This window comes from Macrobrachium nipponense, chromosome 6 (assembly GCF_015104395.2).
Source record: "Macrobrachium nipponense isolate FS-2020 chromosome 6, ASM1510439v2, whole genome shotgun sequence".
Lineage (NCBI taxonomy): Eukaryota > Metazoa > Arthropoda > Malacostraca > Decapoda > Palaemonidae > Macrobrachium > Macrobrachium nipponense.
Genome location: NC_061108.1, coordinates 26,116,841 through 26,132,484, shown reverse-complemented (window position 1 = coordinate 26,132,484; position 15,644 = coordinate 26,116,841). Strand labels below are relative to the sequence as shown.

The 15,644-nt window shown below is 41.3% G+C and overlaps 1 protein-coding gene across 1 annotated transcript in view; it reads left to right on the top strand.

The window, feature by feature from the left end:
• LOC135216469 ((E3-independent) E2 ubiquitin-conjugating enzyme-like) overlaps window positions 1-15,644 on the top strand; it is a 561,446-nt gene that overhangs the window by 420,617 nt on the left and 125,185 nt on the right. Inside the window, 3 exon segments of the mRNA XM_064251838.1 lie at window positions 1,895-2,293; window positions 4,097-4,250; window positions 7,607-7,768. Of these exon segments, the coding sequence (XP_064107908.1) occupies window positions 1,895-2,293; window positions 4,097-4,250; window positions 7,607-7,768 (715 nt within the window).

Genomic DNA, 15,644 nt, shown 5'->3' with positions numbered 1-15,644 from the left:
TCCTGCCAGAGCTATAGCATACCAAATTGAATAGATACAGTCATACCCCTACATACGAAAGTCCCAATGTATGAAAAATCCAGGTTACAAAGGCAAAGACAAAGATTTTTTTTTATTCTGTGTAGGAAAATAATTCAGGTTGTGAAAGGGTGTATACTGTAAAGTCTGAGATTCTCCCGGGCCACCAAGAACAATTTTAAAACTTGCTCACCGCCAACTCAGTAGACTCGCCACCATCCTCTTGCTCTCCCATTGGTTCCTGATGCTAGTTACTGCCGTAAGATCCTGCTATCCTATTGGTCAGCATCTATCCCATCGTGCATCTACGTAAGGGAGTTCCTCGACCATTTCATTTCGGCCGCGTTATCGTACACGTGGAATTCATTCGTTCACATAGATTTTGTTTGTTAACATAACTTTGTGTTAGTGATTTCGCGTTCGTTGTACTGTAAGTTACTTTATTGTGTTGTGTGTGAACTTAATTACTTACGTTATTAGCCATGGGTCCCAAGAATGTTGCTGAATTTCGTGGAAAGAAGAGGCTTTCTATGGAGACAAAGATGGAGATAATCAAGAAGTATTTGTTGTTGTGTTTCGTAAAGTTTAGTGTTAATGTTTTCTGCCATTTTTTAATGTGTTTCATAAAGTTAAGTGTTCATGTTTTCTACCGTTTGTCCTCCTCCTCTGTCGCCACTTTCGGACATCGCCTCGCTCAAAAGGTAAGGTTCCACATTTTACTACATACGTACGTACATGTACACACAGTATTTCTTGTACCCTGTGCACTAATACACTTTATTTACAGGCACAGTAACAGTTAGGTTAGGTATTGAATGGTCTAAATTGTTGCATTTCATTGTTTATTGTTCAATTTAGCTTTATTATAAAATTTACTGTGGTGTTTTTGTAGGGCTTGAAACGAATTAGGCAATTTACATGTAAAACATAGTTCTGGATACAAAAAAATCAGGTTATGAAGGCTGCTTCAGAACGGATTAATTTCGTAACCTGAGGCACTACTGTATTTGTATTTTTCCTCACATACAAACCTACACTTTCCTATATGGCGTAATCCACACTTGCCTATTTTTGGCTGTTATTAAATCGTCTCTGAAAAACAAAATCCTATCACTACCTGGATTGTGATGTGACCTGGACAGACCTACCATCTTCCATTATGTAAGTCAGCCCATATGCAGCTATGCTCCTCCTCCTATAAGGAATGAGAGATCGAAACTAAGCAGTACAAAGAGGGCACCTTTATGTACTGTATATAAAAGTACAGTTTTGTACATTATGAAAAAAAAACTTCTTTTTAATTTGGTACTTGTTCAGATATGTATATTAACCTAAGCTTTCATATATGGAACCTCACCTGAAGTTGGCAGGACGATCTCTCAGGTAAACATTTGGAAGCGTTCTTACTTGATATCCCAAGGGTATGCAAGAGGAGTATACAACAGGTACCTTACTCGCCCACTCCTCTTGCTGTTGTCAGTTATGTCTTCCCCTCCAAATGGACATTGTACGGTCGGCCCCCAGGATTCGTGGGGGATAGGTACCACAGTACCCCACAAATAGCTAAAGTCCGTGAATACTTGACACCCCTTTAAAAATGCTTATAACTGCCTATTTTGATTATTTAGACACCAAAACAATTAATATCTGCTTATTGTAATAGTTTTATCATGAAAAATGTATTTATTCACAAAAATTATATTAAAATGCAGTAATTAGTGAATATGCATGTATATATTGAGACCACCTTCTGAAAAATAACAAAATTTGGGATATGAATAGGCATAGATATGACTGATAGGGATGTGGTAAAAAAAAGAAAGAATTGTATCTGAAAAAAATTGAAAGTTATTTTACCCCAGGATTTTATTTCCAGGTATATGGATAAGTTGATGGGAACAAGTTTCTTCCATGAAAGCAATTTTCAAGGCCTCATAGAAAAAGTACGCGAAAGAGGACGAGCATCTGCAACCCAGAGAATGACCGAGCAGATCAATCGCCTCTTTTCAACTTCGGAAAATGAAGTTAGTTCATTTAGTTCCGTGGGAAACTCTGCAGAAGAGAATCAGCAACAACAGTGTGTCATGAAAAATGATAATGGGAAATCTGAAGTCATGAAAACTAATAGAATTAGTCCAAGTAACAAAGACTTGAAAAATGCCAAAGATGGAGGCTCCTGTAATATGGAGAGTGACTTAATATCATCCAAAGAAGCAATACTTAGTAGCACTGCAACATTGTCAGAAAATCTGGCAAATCTCAGTCTTTCACAGGGGTAAGTAGCACATTTAGATTGTATTTAGACTTTTATCATATTGAAGGCTCAAACACTAGTCATGTTCAGCATTTTGCTCATCGCAAGTGGTATTATAATGGATGAGTATAGGAGAAGTATTGTATCTTAATAACAAGGTTGGGAACAATTACCTGGATTGAAAATTCAAGTAACTCAGCCATGTTTTTAGCATACAGTGATGGATTACTACAGACTGAAAGTATTTGGATCTCGGTCTGACCCTTTTTTCATAAGTGCTGCTTGCTTAAAGTGTCAGTCTTATTGTGATTAATTTCTCCTTTTTCTATTATTTTCTTTGAGTTTAGATTTAGGAAATGGGTTGTCTGTCTCTTTGACCTCACTATTTGAAAAAATAATACAGTAACTAATCAGCTGCTTCATTTCTCTTTCATAATTATTTATTCTCTGCCACAGCTGTTGAATGCTTTTTTATGGTTTAACATTTTGTAGTTTGTGTGCACTTCCACCACAGAGGTGATATGATGTCAGACAGCCCAGTACCAGAAATTTTCTATTTCTTCCATTGAAAAACTTTGGAACATCATTATTGACAGTGTTAGTATGTTAATGCTCAGAAGTTTAAGAGGCTATAATAGTATTTTAAACTGCTATGCATCATTCCTTTTTTTTTCCTCAGCAGCAACTGCTTATATGTGTATACATTTCATTTGTGTATTGGTAATATGTATTTATTTATCACATATGGAGAAAATTACCATACACTATATCTCTTGGAAATTATTTTTCAAATAGTATTAGGATTGATTCCATTGAATGACATTTTTGTTTTTTACAAATGATGTGTACTCACGTTCATTCTAAATGATAATGATCATAATCAGTGACTTATTACTATTACCTTTAGCAACAACTTTTAAATTTCCTAATCCATCATGCAACTTAAATCAATTTCTTGTGTCTTCAGTGAATTACTTATTGCTTTGTTAGTTGATAATTTTTTTCATACCTCATATGTGCTCAGACCTAGAGGCACCACCTGTTGATGCTGAAATGCCATCTTGAATTTTAGAAACTTGTGGAACTCACTGAACTATTGTATATTAATCCAATTTTGTTTTCTATCTATCATTTATCCAAATGTTATACATACTCCTTATTAAAATCACTTGCCATGATTACATTTTTATACCTACATTCTGAACCTTCCTCTTCTTTTCTTGCTAAAACTGATTTTTATTTTCCCCTCTTCTTAAATCAGGTAATGATTAGATATCCCTCACCATTTCATTCATCGACTTATTTTTCTTTGACTCTTTATTGAATAATAATCTAGTAATAGAGATTTCCTCACACATCTCATTCTCAAAGATCCCGATGAATTAATTTTCTTATGAGATCATTCATTAAAACAGTCATCACATTCGTAAACACTTTTCAGTAGCTTTTCACCCATGGTCCACCATCTTGCACACTTTCTGCCTGAGCTTCCATTAGGTCCAGGTCTACATCTATCCTCTTTCCCTTAATTTCATGGAATTTCTTACAGATCAGTAGTTTACTACTTTGTTAATCAACTGTTCCTCATCCCTTCTCATCCTGTGCCCAAACCATATCAGTTTTTGAGATATTACAACAGCAAAGCAATGAACCCTTTTTAACTTAATTGAACTAGCATCAAGACATTTAATTATAGGGAAAGTATTGACCTGTATGTTGTGGGACATTGCTTGGAATGACATGTTTGACACAGGACTTTAAATGTGATGTTTATTTGAATTATGCATCAATATTTTTTCTGTGATATATGCTTTGTCTTTTCAGTAAATCTAGTCGATCAGATAAGGTCACTGATGGAGGACGAACTAGGGGAGGGGAACTAAGACATAAGAGAATGAGCGAGACAGACATGACTCTGCATGATAAAACTTGCATTGATTCTCGAATGAAAGATTCAAAGAGCTGCAATGACCTAAAGGTGAGTAATTTATATTATTTTTTATTTATAAACTATGAATATGATAAACTATGGAGCAGTGGTTGGATAAGGTTGGAAAAAAGGTGATGATGTTGAATAGAAGAAGTGAAGCCATTGCTGTTGTTCGGGAGGTAAGGGAGGAGGTAAAGTAGGAAGGAACTATTATAACAGCAGTCATTAGGGATGTGAAGCATAAATTGTGTTGGAATGACAATGAAAAATATACAGATGTGATAGAAGTAGGGTAAATAAATGATAGAGTAATTTAAATAAGGGTAATTTTGGGAAAAGGGTGATGCTAATGTTCTTGATGACTTACGGAGTCAGGAAAATCATAAGAAAAATAATTTTGGAAAGTGCTGTGTATAGGCTAGAATTATTGAGAAAAAAATATATTTTAGGAGAAAGATAATGAGGGCAAGAAACAGTATTGCAATTCTGCTATAACCGAGGGTGAAAACTACTATGATTTTACAATGAAACAAGTTTTATAGACATGCATTTGTCATAAATGGCTTTTAAGGAAAAGGGCCACCAGGAGGAAAGAAGACTGGCAAGAGCACTTCCATGTATAAAGATTTGCAATGGAGGGATCTTCAGACTTTGGGCACTCACTGAAGCAATGGGTCTCCAGTAGAAGAAATCCCAAAGCCAGATACAGTGGAACAACAGGCATAAGATAATGAATTTGTACTGGTAAAACACTTTCCATGCTATATATCTGGTGAAGGCATATTGGGAAGAGTTAGGCGACGGATGCAACACCATACACAGGGATAGGTCATAACTAACCACTAATGTTCAGATTATAGTCCTGAGCAAGGGAAGGTCCTTACAGGACACCAGATTACAAGTCTAAATTAGAGCCATTATAGCCAAGAAAAAGTTTTCTACCATAGGATGACATCTTTTGAAGATGTGGAAGGCAGTGCATGAAGAGCTAAATGAGGATCCTTCCTATATGGCCAGCTGTGGATCAGTAATTCAAATGTAAGCCTCATTAATGCAGAAGTCAACAACACCATCGCAGCAGTGAAAGGTGATTCAAAGCACAACTTGAAGGGTCCAAGAAAAGTGACATTTCATACTAAGACTCATAAGGTCAAGTATTGAGTGGATGAATAGCTGACAGAAACTCATTAGGTCAACTAGGGGTGGCCACAGAACTGAGGCCCCAACTTGGGGATCAACTGTAACTCTAGGAACAGATTACTCAAATAAAATATTGTTTAGTTAAACAAAGCTGCATGAAAAAACTAGACAGACAATGGAAGAATTGTAACAGATGAGAATATGGCAAATCATATCTAAAATAAGACATCTAGGGATGAGATGTTGTAGTTAGAAAAAGACCCCTAGTGAGGAAAAGACCCCTGTTGTCATTGGAAGCCACAAATCTCCCAGTTGTTGATGAACAGTTTTGGCAAAAGAGTTGCATGGAATGGCCACAGTGACTACAAGAATCACCAGTATTAAGCTAGGTAATCTCACACAGAAAAAACAATGAATGAAGGCGAGAATGGAATTTGCTGAATGAGACAGGACCCAAAAGCTTGGTAGCATCCACCTCAAACTGAAGGAGACTCATCAAGTCCTTGGTGACAAGATTGAAAGAGGTTCTCCACCATTAACTGCCTAAGATGCTTCTGTATAAGTTCCTGGAACACGACTCGGACAGAAGAGGTCCTGAGTAGTATTGAATTGCCAGGTCAACAGCCTGGGTGAAGTGAAATGTCACTAGACAAGAGAAGCCTCCTGACCATCATTGGTATAGAAAGGTTGGTTTCAGGTTAAGAGAAAGAAGTTAAAGATTTTGATGCAAGTGACAAGAACACATCTGCAGCATGCCTTTCATGCCTCCTGTAACACCTCTGGTTAAAGTAAAGGCAAGTGACCACTCACAACAGATGGGACAGGTGAGGCAGAGGGAACAAATTTGGTCCTGACAAACATTGCACAACAGAAATGGAATGAAAGGTTAGGTGTAATATAATGGCACGTCCTGCTAGGCAGTAGTTAACATCTTTTTTGCAGCATCATAAAGACAAGATGAAGAAGCCAGAATACTAATAAATACAAAATTGAAAATGGATATAACATTGGTGAAACTCTACCAACATTCAACACAGTTTTCAAAATTAACTGCAGAAACATAGGCCTAAAGATACAAAATACTACACAAAATATCAACTGGGAACTTGGCATGTGAATCATAATTGAAAAGAGACAATGTGTGGTGATACAAAATGTGCAAACGATACAACTTACCCAAAATATCAAAAACTGGAATATTTAAAGAAATCTGATGAATAATCAAATCTGCTTGTTAACACTGAGGCAAAACAAAGACGGGTTAATTAGACAAGACAAAGGATAAGAGAAGAACAAAGTTGTTTATAAAACACTTAGCCTAGAAAAATAATCTTAATGTTAGCTGTACACTGAATGGAATTAACTTTAGAAAATTGGCCTACTAGATCACTGTTCTTTTAACAAGTTATCTTACTGAGACTAAGTACACAAGAAAACACCGGGAATTTGGGAAATAAACATTAACCGATGCAAGACTTGTGTTGTTCTCTCCAGTAAGCAAGAATAAAGTAGAAAGAATAATGCATGAAGTTTAGTAGAATTACTCGGGTGAATTGAATACATGAATTATTTCGATAATTCAAGCACTATCAAACTGAGGAGCTTTGCTTAGGTTTATACAGCATTGCAAATGCATGAAAAGCAAAGAAGTTAACTGGTGGAGATTCAGGCTTCCGCAGAAACATACGTTGAACTGTAGATGGCACTGTATGGGGCATTCAGATACCCCATGAATGTTGGTTATTAACTTTACAAATAATAGGTGAAACAGTCATGACCATAATGTAGACCTAGCAGTTATATTTATTACTGTACCACCAAATGAGTGTGATTTAGGGTGAAGCTTACCTACTGTTAAAGGTAGCTTATATCTCCATGCCAATAGGTAAAGGGATATAAGTTATCTTTAACAGTAAGTAATTGTCCAAATTTAACATTTTATTATAAAAGTGTTTTTTCATACTGTATATCTATTTATTCACTATTTATAGTAGTATATGGTGGTGTATGGTATTTGTTTCTAATAGTACTTTAAATTTTTCAAAAGTACCCTGTTACTCATTTGTTTAATGGTCAGTGAACTGAATTGTATTCTGCCTCAGAAAACTAATGTGTGTGTGTAGAAAATTTTAAACGAGAATTATATTAAAAGTTATACTTCATAATTTTAGGGTTAATGTTGAAGACTTCATAGTAATCTCTACATTTGGTGACATTATTTATTAATGCAATTTTTGTCATTATTTTTCTAATTGGGTTTTCAGGTACCTTTAGAATCACAGAGTGGTGTCACTGAAGAGATACGTACGTCACACATGTGTGCTCAGTTGTGTTCACTGATGAAGGCTCAACTGCTCAAAACTTACGAGGAAGTTGTATTTCGATTTGGAGGACATTTTGATATGAGTCTTATGCAAGCTTGTCAGGTAAGCCAAAATTCAGTATTGGTGTAAAATAAGATATATTGTGCATGAAGTTGTAGTGGTTTAAACAGAAATAACTGCTCAATAGCTATCACTTAAATTTCAAATGAAACAAGGTGAAAAAGGGCATAATTTTTCTTTTTCTTGGTGAATAATTAAAGATTATATTATGTAATAAAGGAGGAATGATATACAGTCCGACCTCAAAAATCCAGCATCATTGGTCTGGGAACTCCCATGATCAAGGACTTTTTGAATCAGCTGCCATTAGTTCTTGAGTGGCTATGATGGTGGTCCCATACATTTCAGTTTTTGGGTTTTTGGGATTTTGGATCTGAGGCTTGCTTTGTAAATACACACGTGCAGTTTATTTCCAAAAATTAGGCTGCTAAAGAGCCATAATTTGCATATATATTAGTGTATCTTCCAATCTCTTGTATCTCATTAAAATTTCTTCCAAAAACATCATGTACTGTTTAGTGCAAGATGTATTTTCAGTAGATTATGTTATGCTAGGCTTTCTATGCCTCTAATGCTTGTGGTAGATACCATTGATAATGCATATTGTATCCTAGTCAGCTTTTAACTACATAATAAGTAGGCCTTCAAGGCAAAGTTCATTAGGATAATACAAATTGGTGTACATCAAATCAGACATACCAACATTGTGACTTGTCTAAGAATTCGTAACTATTTCTAATTATCAACAACCACTTACTGCTACTTGCAGGAGACTGGCATAAACAACAGCAAGTACGTACTGACATCAACAATCGAATTAAGAACAACAGATTGTTGATGTTAGTTACCTTAACTAAGACACTTTTATTAAGAGTTGTGTTACAGTTGTCAACTTCTTAAAAATTTGTTAATTTTCAATTGTGACTTCCATAAATAAGAATAAATTTTTATTCATCTTTCACTAAGTGAAAAAAAAGGGTTAAGAAATTATGCCGCCAAATTTATGGTTGTAGCTCTGGCAGAGGAAACGGATAATGTGCAAATCACAAAAAATTTGGGAAGAGCCAAAAACATCTGCTACGGGCAAAATCACAGCCTTACTTCATTTAATTTATTGCATTTATACGTAAAGTAAGTTGCATTTTTTTAACTTTGCTTTGATAATACGATAATATAACAGTAATGCTGAAAACTAAAGCCAGAAAAGTTGAAGGTTGCAGGGGGATCAGAATTTCACAGTACGTTTATAAACAGGTTTGAGCTCCAATGTAGTGAAGGTGTAAGCATTTACAGAGATGCTTATGGAGCAGGCCAGAATTTTGCTAAGGAACTAAACCTAATGAATGACATTGATTATTCAAGCTCTGTTATATGGGTATGTGTATCAGACCCCTGCGAATAGCTAAAATCCGCAAATAGTTGAAACCCCTATGTAAACACTTAAAACTGCATATTTTGTTAGTTAAAATTTTTAAAATACCACTAAAAATGTTATTTTGTTCATGCAACTTACCTGTCAGATATATATATAGCTGATAATTTCCGACACCGACAGAATTTAAAACTTACGACACACGTAGTGGGAGTCAGGTGGTTAGTACCCATTCCCGCCGCTGGGAGGCGGGTATCAGGAATCATTCCCATTTTCTATTCATAATTTTTCTGTCGCCGGTGTTGTGAACATCTGTTTACAGCACCTCCGTATGGATTTGGAAACTTATTGCTACTTGAGTATCCCTTTTGGTTCTTTTTTTTGGATTAATTGATTGGATCGGTGGCTAGGCACACGTTATTAGTGGATTGATTTGATTTTGGTTTGGACTTTTCTTGGAATAATATGTCAGGGTCTAGTACAGCTAGCGCTAGGTTCTGCTCTAGAACTGATTGTAGAGGTAGGCTACTGAAAGCTTCAGTAGACCCACATACGGTATGTAAGAGTTGCAGGGAGCATGAATGTGTGTATGAAAGCCGTTGCAAGGAGTGCGAAAGACTAACAGATTCTGAGTGGAAGGCGTATGAGACCTATCTTAGGAAACTTGAAAAGGATAGGTTAAGGAGGTCTTCCTCCAGAGTGTTTCAGGTGTTTCAAGATATTAATGTTTCTCCTGTTAACCCTCCTTCTGTTAATGCTCCTAACCCTGTAGTTTTGCCTCCGGGCCCTGAAACAGTGTCTGTAGAGAGTAATACTTTATCCTTAATATTGGAGTCGATTCGTAATCTAGAATCAAAAATGTTGGCTCTTGAGAGCAAAAGTGACGTGCAAAAGTGCAGTGATACCCCTTGTGTAGTGGAGGGTGCGTCAGATCGGCCTCGTTTCGCCTCTAGGCCTGGACCTCTGCTTGACTCCCAGGACCTGGGGAGGGAGCATGTCGAAAGCCGAAGGAGGGTTACAAGGAACCCCCACCGATCTGACGTGGCCTTCGGCAGTTACTGATGAAAATCCCCAGACTGCCAGGGAGCGTGCGCGTGCACGCCTCCTCAAGGAGTGTTTTTTCGTCATCGGAGGCTTCATCCCCACGTAAAGGGTGGAGTTCTCAAGGTGCTTCACGTCCGCTGAAAAGGAGGAGGCGCGTAATGTTGACGCTTCACGTCCTAGTTCGCCGCGCTTTTGCGATCTTCGCCTGACAGTGCGTTCGCTGCTTTTCCGCCGCAGAAAAGCGTAGAGAGTCTTCGGACTTGGATTCAGTTAGCTCGTGTGAGCGATACGGTTGCTCCAGAGCTCGGGAAGAGGCCGTACCTGGGAGGAGGAGGGGGGCGTCCCCTCGCCGCTCTCCTGCTCACAGGATCAGTCCCTCCCCAGAGCAGGAAGATTCGCCTAACAAGAGAATGATTCAGTCACTGCAGCAGCAACTTCAGGACGCTCTTGCTGCTAGAGAGGCTCTTCCGCGTCGTAGGAAGGATGAGAAGCTTCCTGTGAAGAAGTCAAGACCCGCTCTTTTTCCTCGCTCGCCTCTCTCTTCGTTCGAGTCTCCCTCTAGAGTTCGTTCTGCTCCCCAGCAGCTCTCTAGAGGAGGTGAGAAGTTCGCTTCTCGCTCTCAGGATGATATATCTCCCGCTCGCAAGTCTTCGCATGTTCGCAAGCGATGATCGACGACTGAGCGCGCTTCTGTGCAAGTGGAGCGCGCTTCAGGTGCCGCCAGACGCGCACCTGTTGTGGATAAACGTGCACCAGTGAGCGGCAGCCGCTCGCTGACGGACGCTCGGCGCGCACCAGTGGAAGCCAAGCGTGCACTAGTGGACGCTCGGTGCGCGCCAGTGGACGCCAAGCGTGTGTTGGTAGAAGTCGAGCGCGCACCTGTCGGCGCCAAACGTGCGGATTCGGACGCCAAGCGCGCGCTGGTAGACACCATCCCTCACCGATGCAAGTTCAGGTGGATGAAGGAACCCTTCATGGTCGTCAGTTTTTCTTCAGAGTTTCCTCCTACTTCTCCAGTTTTCTGAGGAAGGAGTTAGCGACGATTTAGTAGAAGCAGAGGAAGAACAACAAACCGCTACGGTCTCATCGGACTATAAAGTTTTGATGCGTCTGCTACAGTCGGAGTTCGGAGAAACTTTTCAACCGGAAGCCCCTCGTACTCCTCCTTCTCAATTTTCTTCTTTTTAAGGCAACGAAGGCATCGGGGTTCATTAAAATGAAGAAGTCGCTTTCCACGAAGCAAGCGTTCCGGAAAGTCAATGAATGGATGGAGAAGAGGAAAGCGTCAGGAAAGTCCTCTTTAGCTTTACCGCCTTCAAGACTCTGCGGTAAAGGAGGCATGTGGTACGAAACAGGAGAGGACATAGGCGTTAAACTACCAGCCTCTGCTCAAGGTGACTTTGGGAGCATCGTAGACGCCTCCAGAAGAGCCCTTCTGTCTTCATCAAAAGTCACGTGGACCCATAACGAGTTCGACTTTCACCTAAAGGCCTCTTCAGGACTCTAGAGGTCTTCAACTTTCTTGACTGGTGTCTTGGAGTTTTAGATGCAAGGTCAAGGAGTTCTGATACTATTAGTCTGGGGGAGCTGTCCAGCGTACTTTCTTGTATGGACAAGGCCGTCAGGGATGGTTCTGAGGAGTTGGCTACGCACTTTAGCTCGGGGATTCTTAAGAAGAGAGCGCTCTTTTGTAACTTCACGGCCAAATCCGTCTCTCCAACGCAAAAGGCGGACTTGCTCTTCGCTCCTTTCTCAGACCATCTCTTTCCCCAGGCTATGGTTAAGGACATAGCTTCAAGCCTTCAGGAAAAGCAACGCAAGATCTTCTGGCTCAGTCTTCTAGAAGGCCAGCAGCTGCTTCATCTTCTGGAGCTTCGTTTGCCAAGAAATCGAAGCCCTTTCGTGCTGGACTTTCCTCGAAAGCAGCCTCCGAGGAAGAGGCTCTTCCAGAGGAAAAACCCCTGCACCGTCAAAGAGTAGGAAGTGAGTCGGAAGTCCTTCAGACGCCGGTAGGAGCCAGGCTTCTTCGATTCGCGAGAGCCTGGGAAGAGAGAGATGCCGACCCTTGGTCGCTGGAGGTCGTGAGGAAAGGGTACAGGATCCCGTTCTTGAAGTCGCCCCCGCTATCCTCAACCCCAAAGGATTTGTCTCCCTCTTATCGAGGAGAGAAGCAGAAAGTGCTTTTCGATCTGCTGGAACAAATGATCGAGAAGCAAGCGGTAGAACAGGTCTTCGACCTGGAATCACCAGGGTTTTACAACCGCCTGTTCCTGGTGCCGAAACATTCGGGGGGGTGGCGACCCGTCCTCGATGTCAGCAGTCTAAATCTCTTTGTGAGAAAGAAGAAATTCAAGATGGAGACAACTCAATCGGTGCTGTCAGCTTTGAGACCGGGGATTGGATGGTCTCACTGGACCTCCAAGACGCGTTATTTTCACGTCCCCATCCATCCCCAATCAAGGAAATACCTGCGATTTTGTACTGAAGGGGAAGGTATTCCAATTCAGGGCACTTTTGCTTCGGTCTGACCACAGCGCCGATGGTTTTATTTTCACCAGTTTTAATGAAGAACGTGGCAAGGCTGCTTCATTTGGAGAATATACGGATCTCTCTCTACTAGACGCTGGCTTATTCGACCTCATGCGCGGAACGGTGTCTGGAGGACCTGCACACGACCATGACGTTAGCAAAGTCCCTGGGCTTCTGGTAAACCTCGAAAAGTCGCATTTGACGCCGTCTCAATCTTTAGTCTATCTGGGGATTCAGATGGACTCAGTGGCTTTTCGGGCTTTTCCGTCCCAGGGGCGACAACTTCAATGCTTGGAGAAAGTGGCGACCTTTCTGGGGAAGGAAACATGCTCGGTGAGGGAATGGATGAGTTTGCTGGGGACCATTTCCTCACTGGAGAAGTTTGTTTCTCTGGGAAGGCTCCACCTCAGACCTCTTCAATTCTTCCTAGCCAACAGTTGGAAGAACAAGCAAGATCTGGAGGCGATCTTGTGTTTAACGAGAGAGGTGAAGGATCACCTAAGTTGGTGGTCAGATCCATCGGAAGCTCGCAGAAGGGCTCTCCCTCAAACTTCGGAACCCCGACCTAGTGTTGTTTTCCGACGCGTCGTCCACGGGTTGGGGAGCAACACTAGGAGGGAAAGAAGTGTCGGGCACCTGGAGAGGGGAACAGGTGTCCTGGCACATCAATCTGAAAGAGCTGTCAGCCATTTATCTGGCTCTCAGGTTTTTCCAGGAAGAAGTATCCGGCAAAGTCGTTCAGATCAATGCGGACACACACAGCGCTGGCATACCTAAGAAATCAAGGGGGAACTCACTCGCCTTCTCTGTTTGCCATCGCAAAGGAACTCCTGTTGTGGGCAAAAGCGCAAGAAGTCACGATCCTGACAAGGTTCGTGTCAGGAGTACAGAATGTTCGGGCGGACCTTCTCAGTCGACGAGGACAGCTGTTGCCGACAGAGTGGACCCTTCACCAAGAGGTTTGCCAGTCGCTGTGGAACCTGTGGGCTGTCACAGGTGGAGTCTTCGGCAACGTCCAGGACGAGAAGACTTCAACTCTATTGATCCCCCAGTTCTGGACCCGGGAGCAGTCGCAGTCAGAACCCCTACCCTTACTTTGGAGTTGGTCGGACCTAGACATATACGCTTTTCCTCCGCTCAAGATCCTCGGGGAAGTGATGAGGAAGTTTGCGGCATCGGAAGGAGCGAGGATGACTCTCATCGCCCCCTTCTGGCCGGCAGCCGACTGGTTCACAGAGGTGATGTCCTTCCTGGTAGACTTTCCGAGGACTCTACCCTTAAGGAAAGATCTACTCAGACAGCCCCACTTCGAGAGGTACCACAAAAACCTCCCCGCTCTGAGTCTGACTGCGTTCAGACTATCAAGAAGTTGGCCAGAGCGAGGGGTTTTTCAAGACCTGTGGCGAAGGCGATTGCCACCGCAAGGAGGCCCTCCTCGATCGCTATGTACCAATCGAAGTGGGCCGTCTTCAGATCCTGGTGCAGGAAGAAGGGCATTTCCTCCACCACAACCTCTGTGAGCCAGATAGCTGACTTCCTTCTTCATCTGAGAGAAGAAGTGAAGTTGGCTGTTCCAACTATTAAAGGCTACAGGAGCGTGCTTTCTGTAGTTTTCTTTAGACACAGAGGACTCGATTTGTCTAATAAATAGGGACATTCACGATCTCCATTAGATCGTTCGAAACTAGGAAGGTAGTCCAGCCTAAAGTACCCTCGTGGAACTTGGATGTGGTACTCAAATATTTGATGTCGAGTAACTTCGAACCGCTTCATTCAGTTTCTATCAGGAATCTGACGAAGAAAACGATCTTCCTAACCGCTCTGGCGACGGCGAAGAGGGTTAGCGAAATTCAGGCCATTAGCAAGCAGATCGGCTTTTCAGAAAGTAGTGCGGTGTGTTCTTTAAGTCCCATGTTCTTAGCAAAGAACGAGAATCCTTCCAACCCGTGGCCGAGGTCCTTCGAATCAAAGGTTGGCAGATATAGTTGGGAACGAACGTGAGAGATTCCTGTGTCCTGTCCAGGGCTCTAAAGTTCTATCTGCAGAGAACTAAAGCTTGCAGAGGTTCATCGGACAATTTGTGGTGTTCAGTGAGGAAACCTGATCTTCCTATGTCGAAAAACGCACTGGCGTTCTTCATCAGGAATACGATTCAAGAAGTGCATAATAAGTGTAGTGACATTGATTTAAAGCTTCTGAAAGTAAAAGCTCACGAAGTGAGAGCTATTGCTACTTCGGTAGCCTTTCACAAAAATATGGCTCTCAAAGATATTTTGAATGCCACATTTTGGAGAAGCAATTCGGTGTTCGCTTCACACTAACCTGCGGGAGGTGAAAGTGACATACGAAAATTGCTTCTCCCTCGGACCATACATTGCTGCAGACACTGTTTTGGGGGCAGGAGGTAACACTCATCCTATCCTTTAGGGATTAGGGGGTTTTTTTAATTTGTGTTTATGGTGTGGGGTGACCGCCTGGGCGGGTCTCCCTTCCATTAGCTTAGTTAAGTGGGATACCTTTGGTAAACTAAGCCAGGTGGTGGTATTTTTGTCTCGTTGCCCTCATTAGTATGGTCCATGGTCTAGTCACGTCGTGGTCTCGCCCCTGTTGACAGATCATCTGGAGTGCACCAGCTATATAGGTCTCTACCTCGCTGGCAACTCTAGTAGCACAAGCAGACTTACGTGGCAGTAATCACGAAGCCAGCTATGCTAACAGGTAAGGAATCAAGATATCAATTATCTGCACATATGTGTTTCCTAAATCCTCTATTCTGTCTCTCCCACCACCAAAGGTGGGATTCAGCTATATATATATCTGACAGGTAAGTTGCATGAACAAAATGATATTGTAATGATACAATTAAGTTTGTTCATACTTACCTGGCAGATATATATAATTAAGTACCCGCCCACCTCCCCTCAGGAGACAGTGGAAATAAAAATTATGAATAGAAAATGGGAATGATTCCTG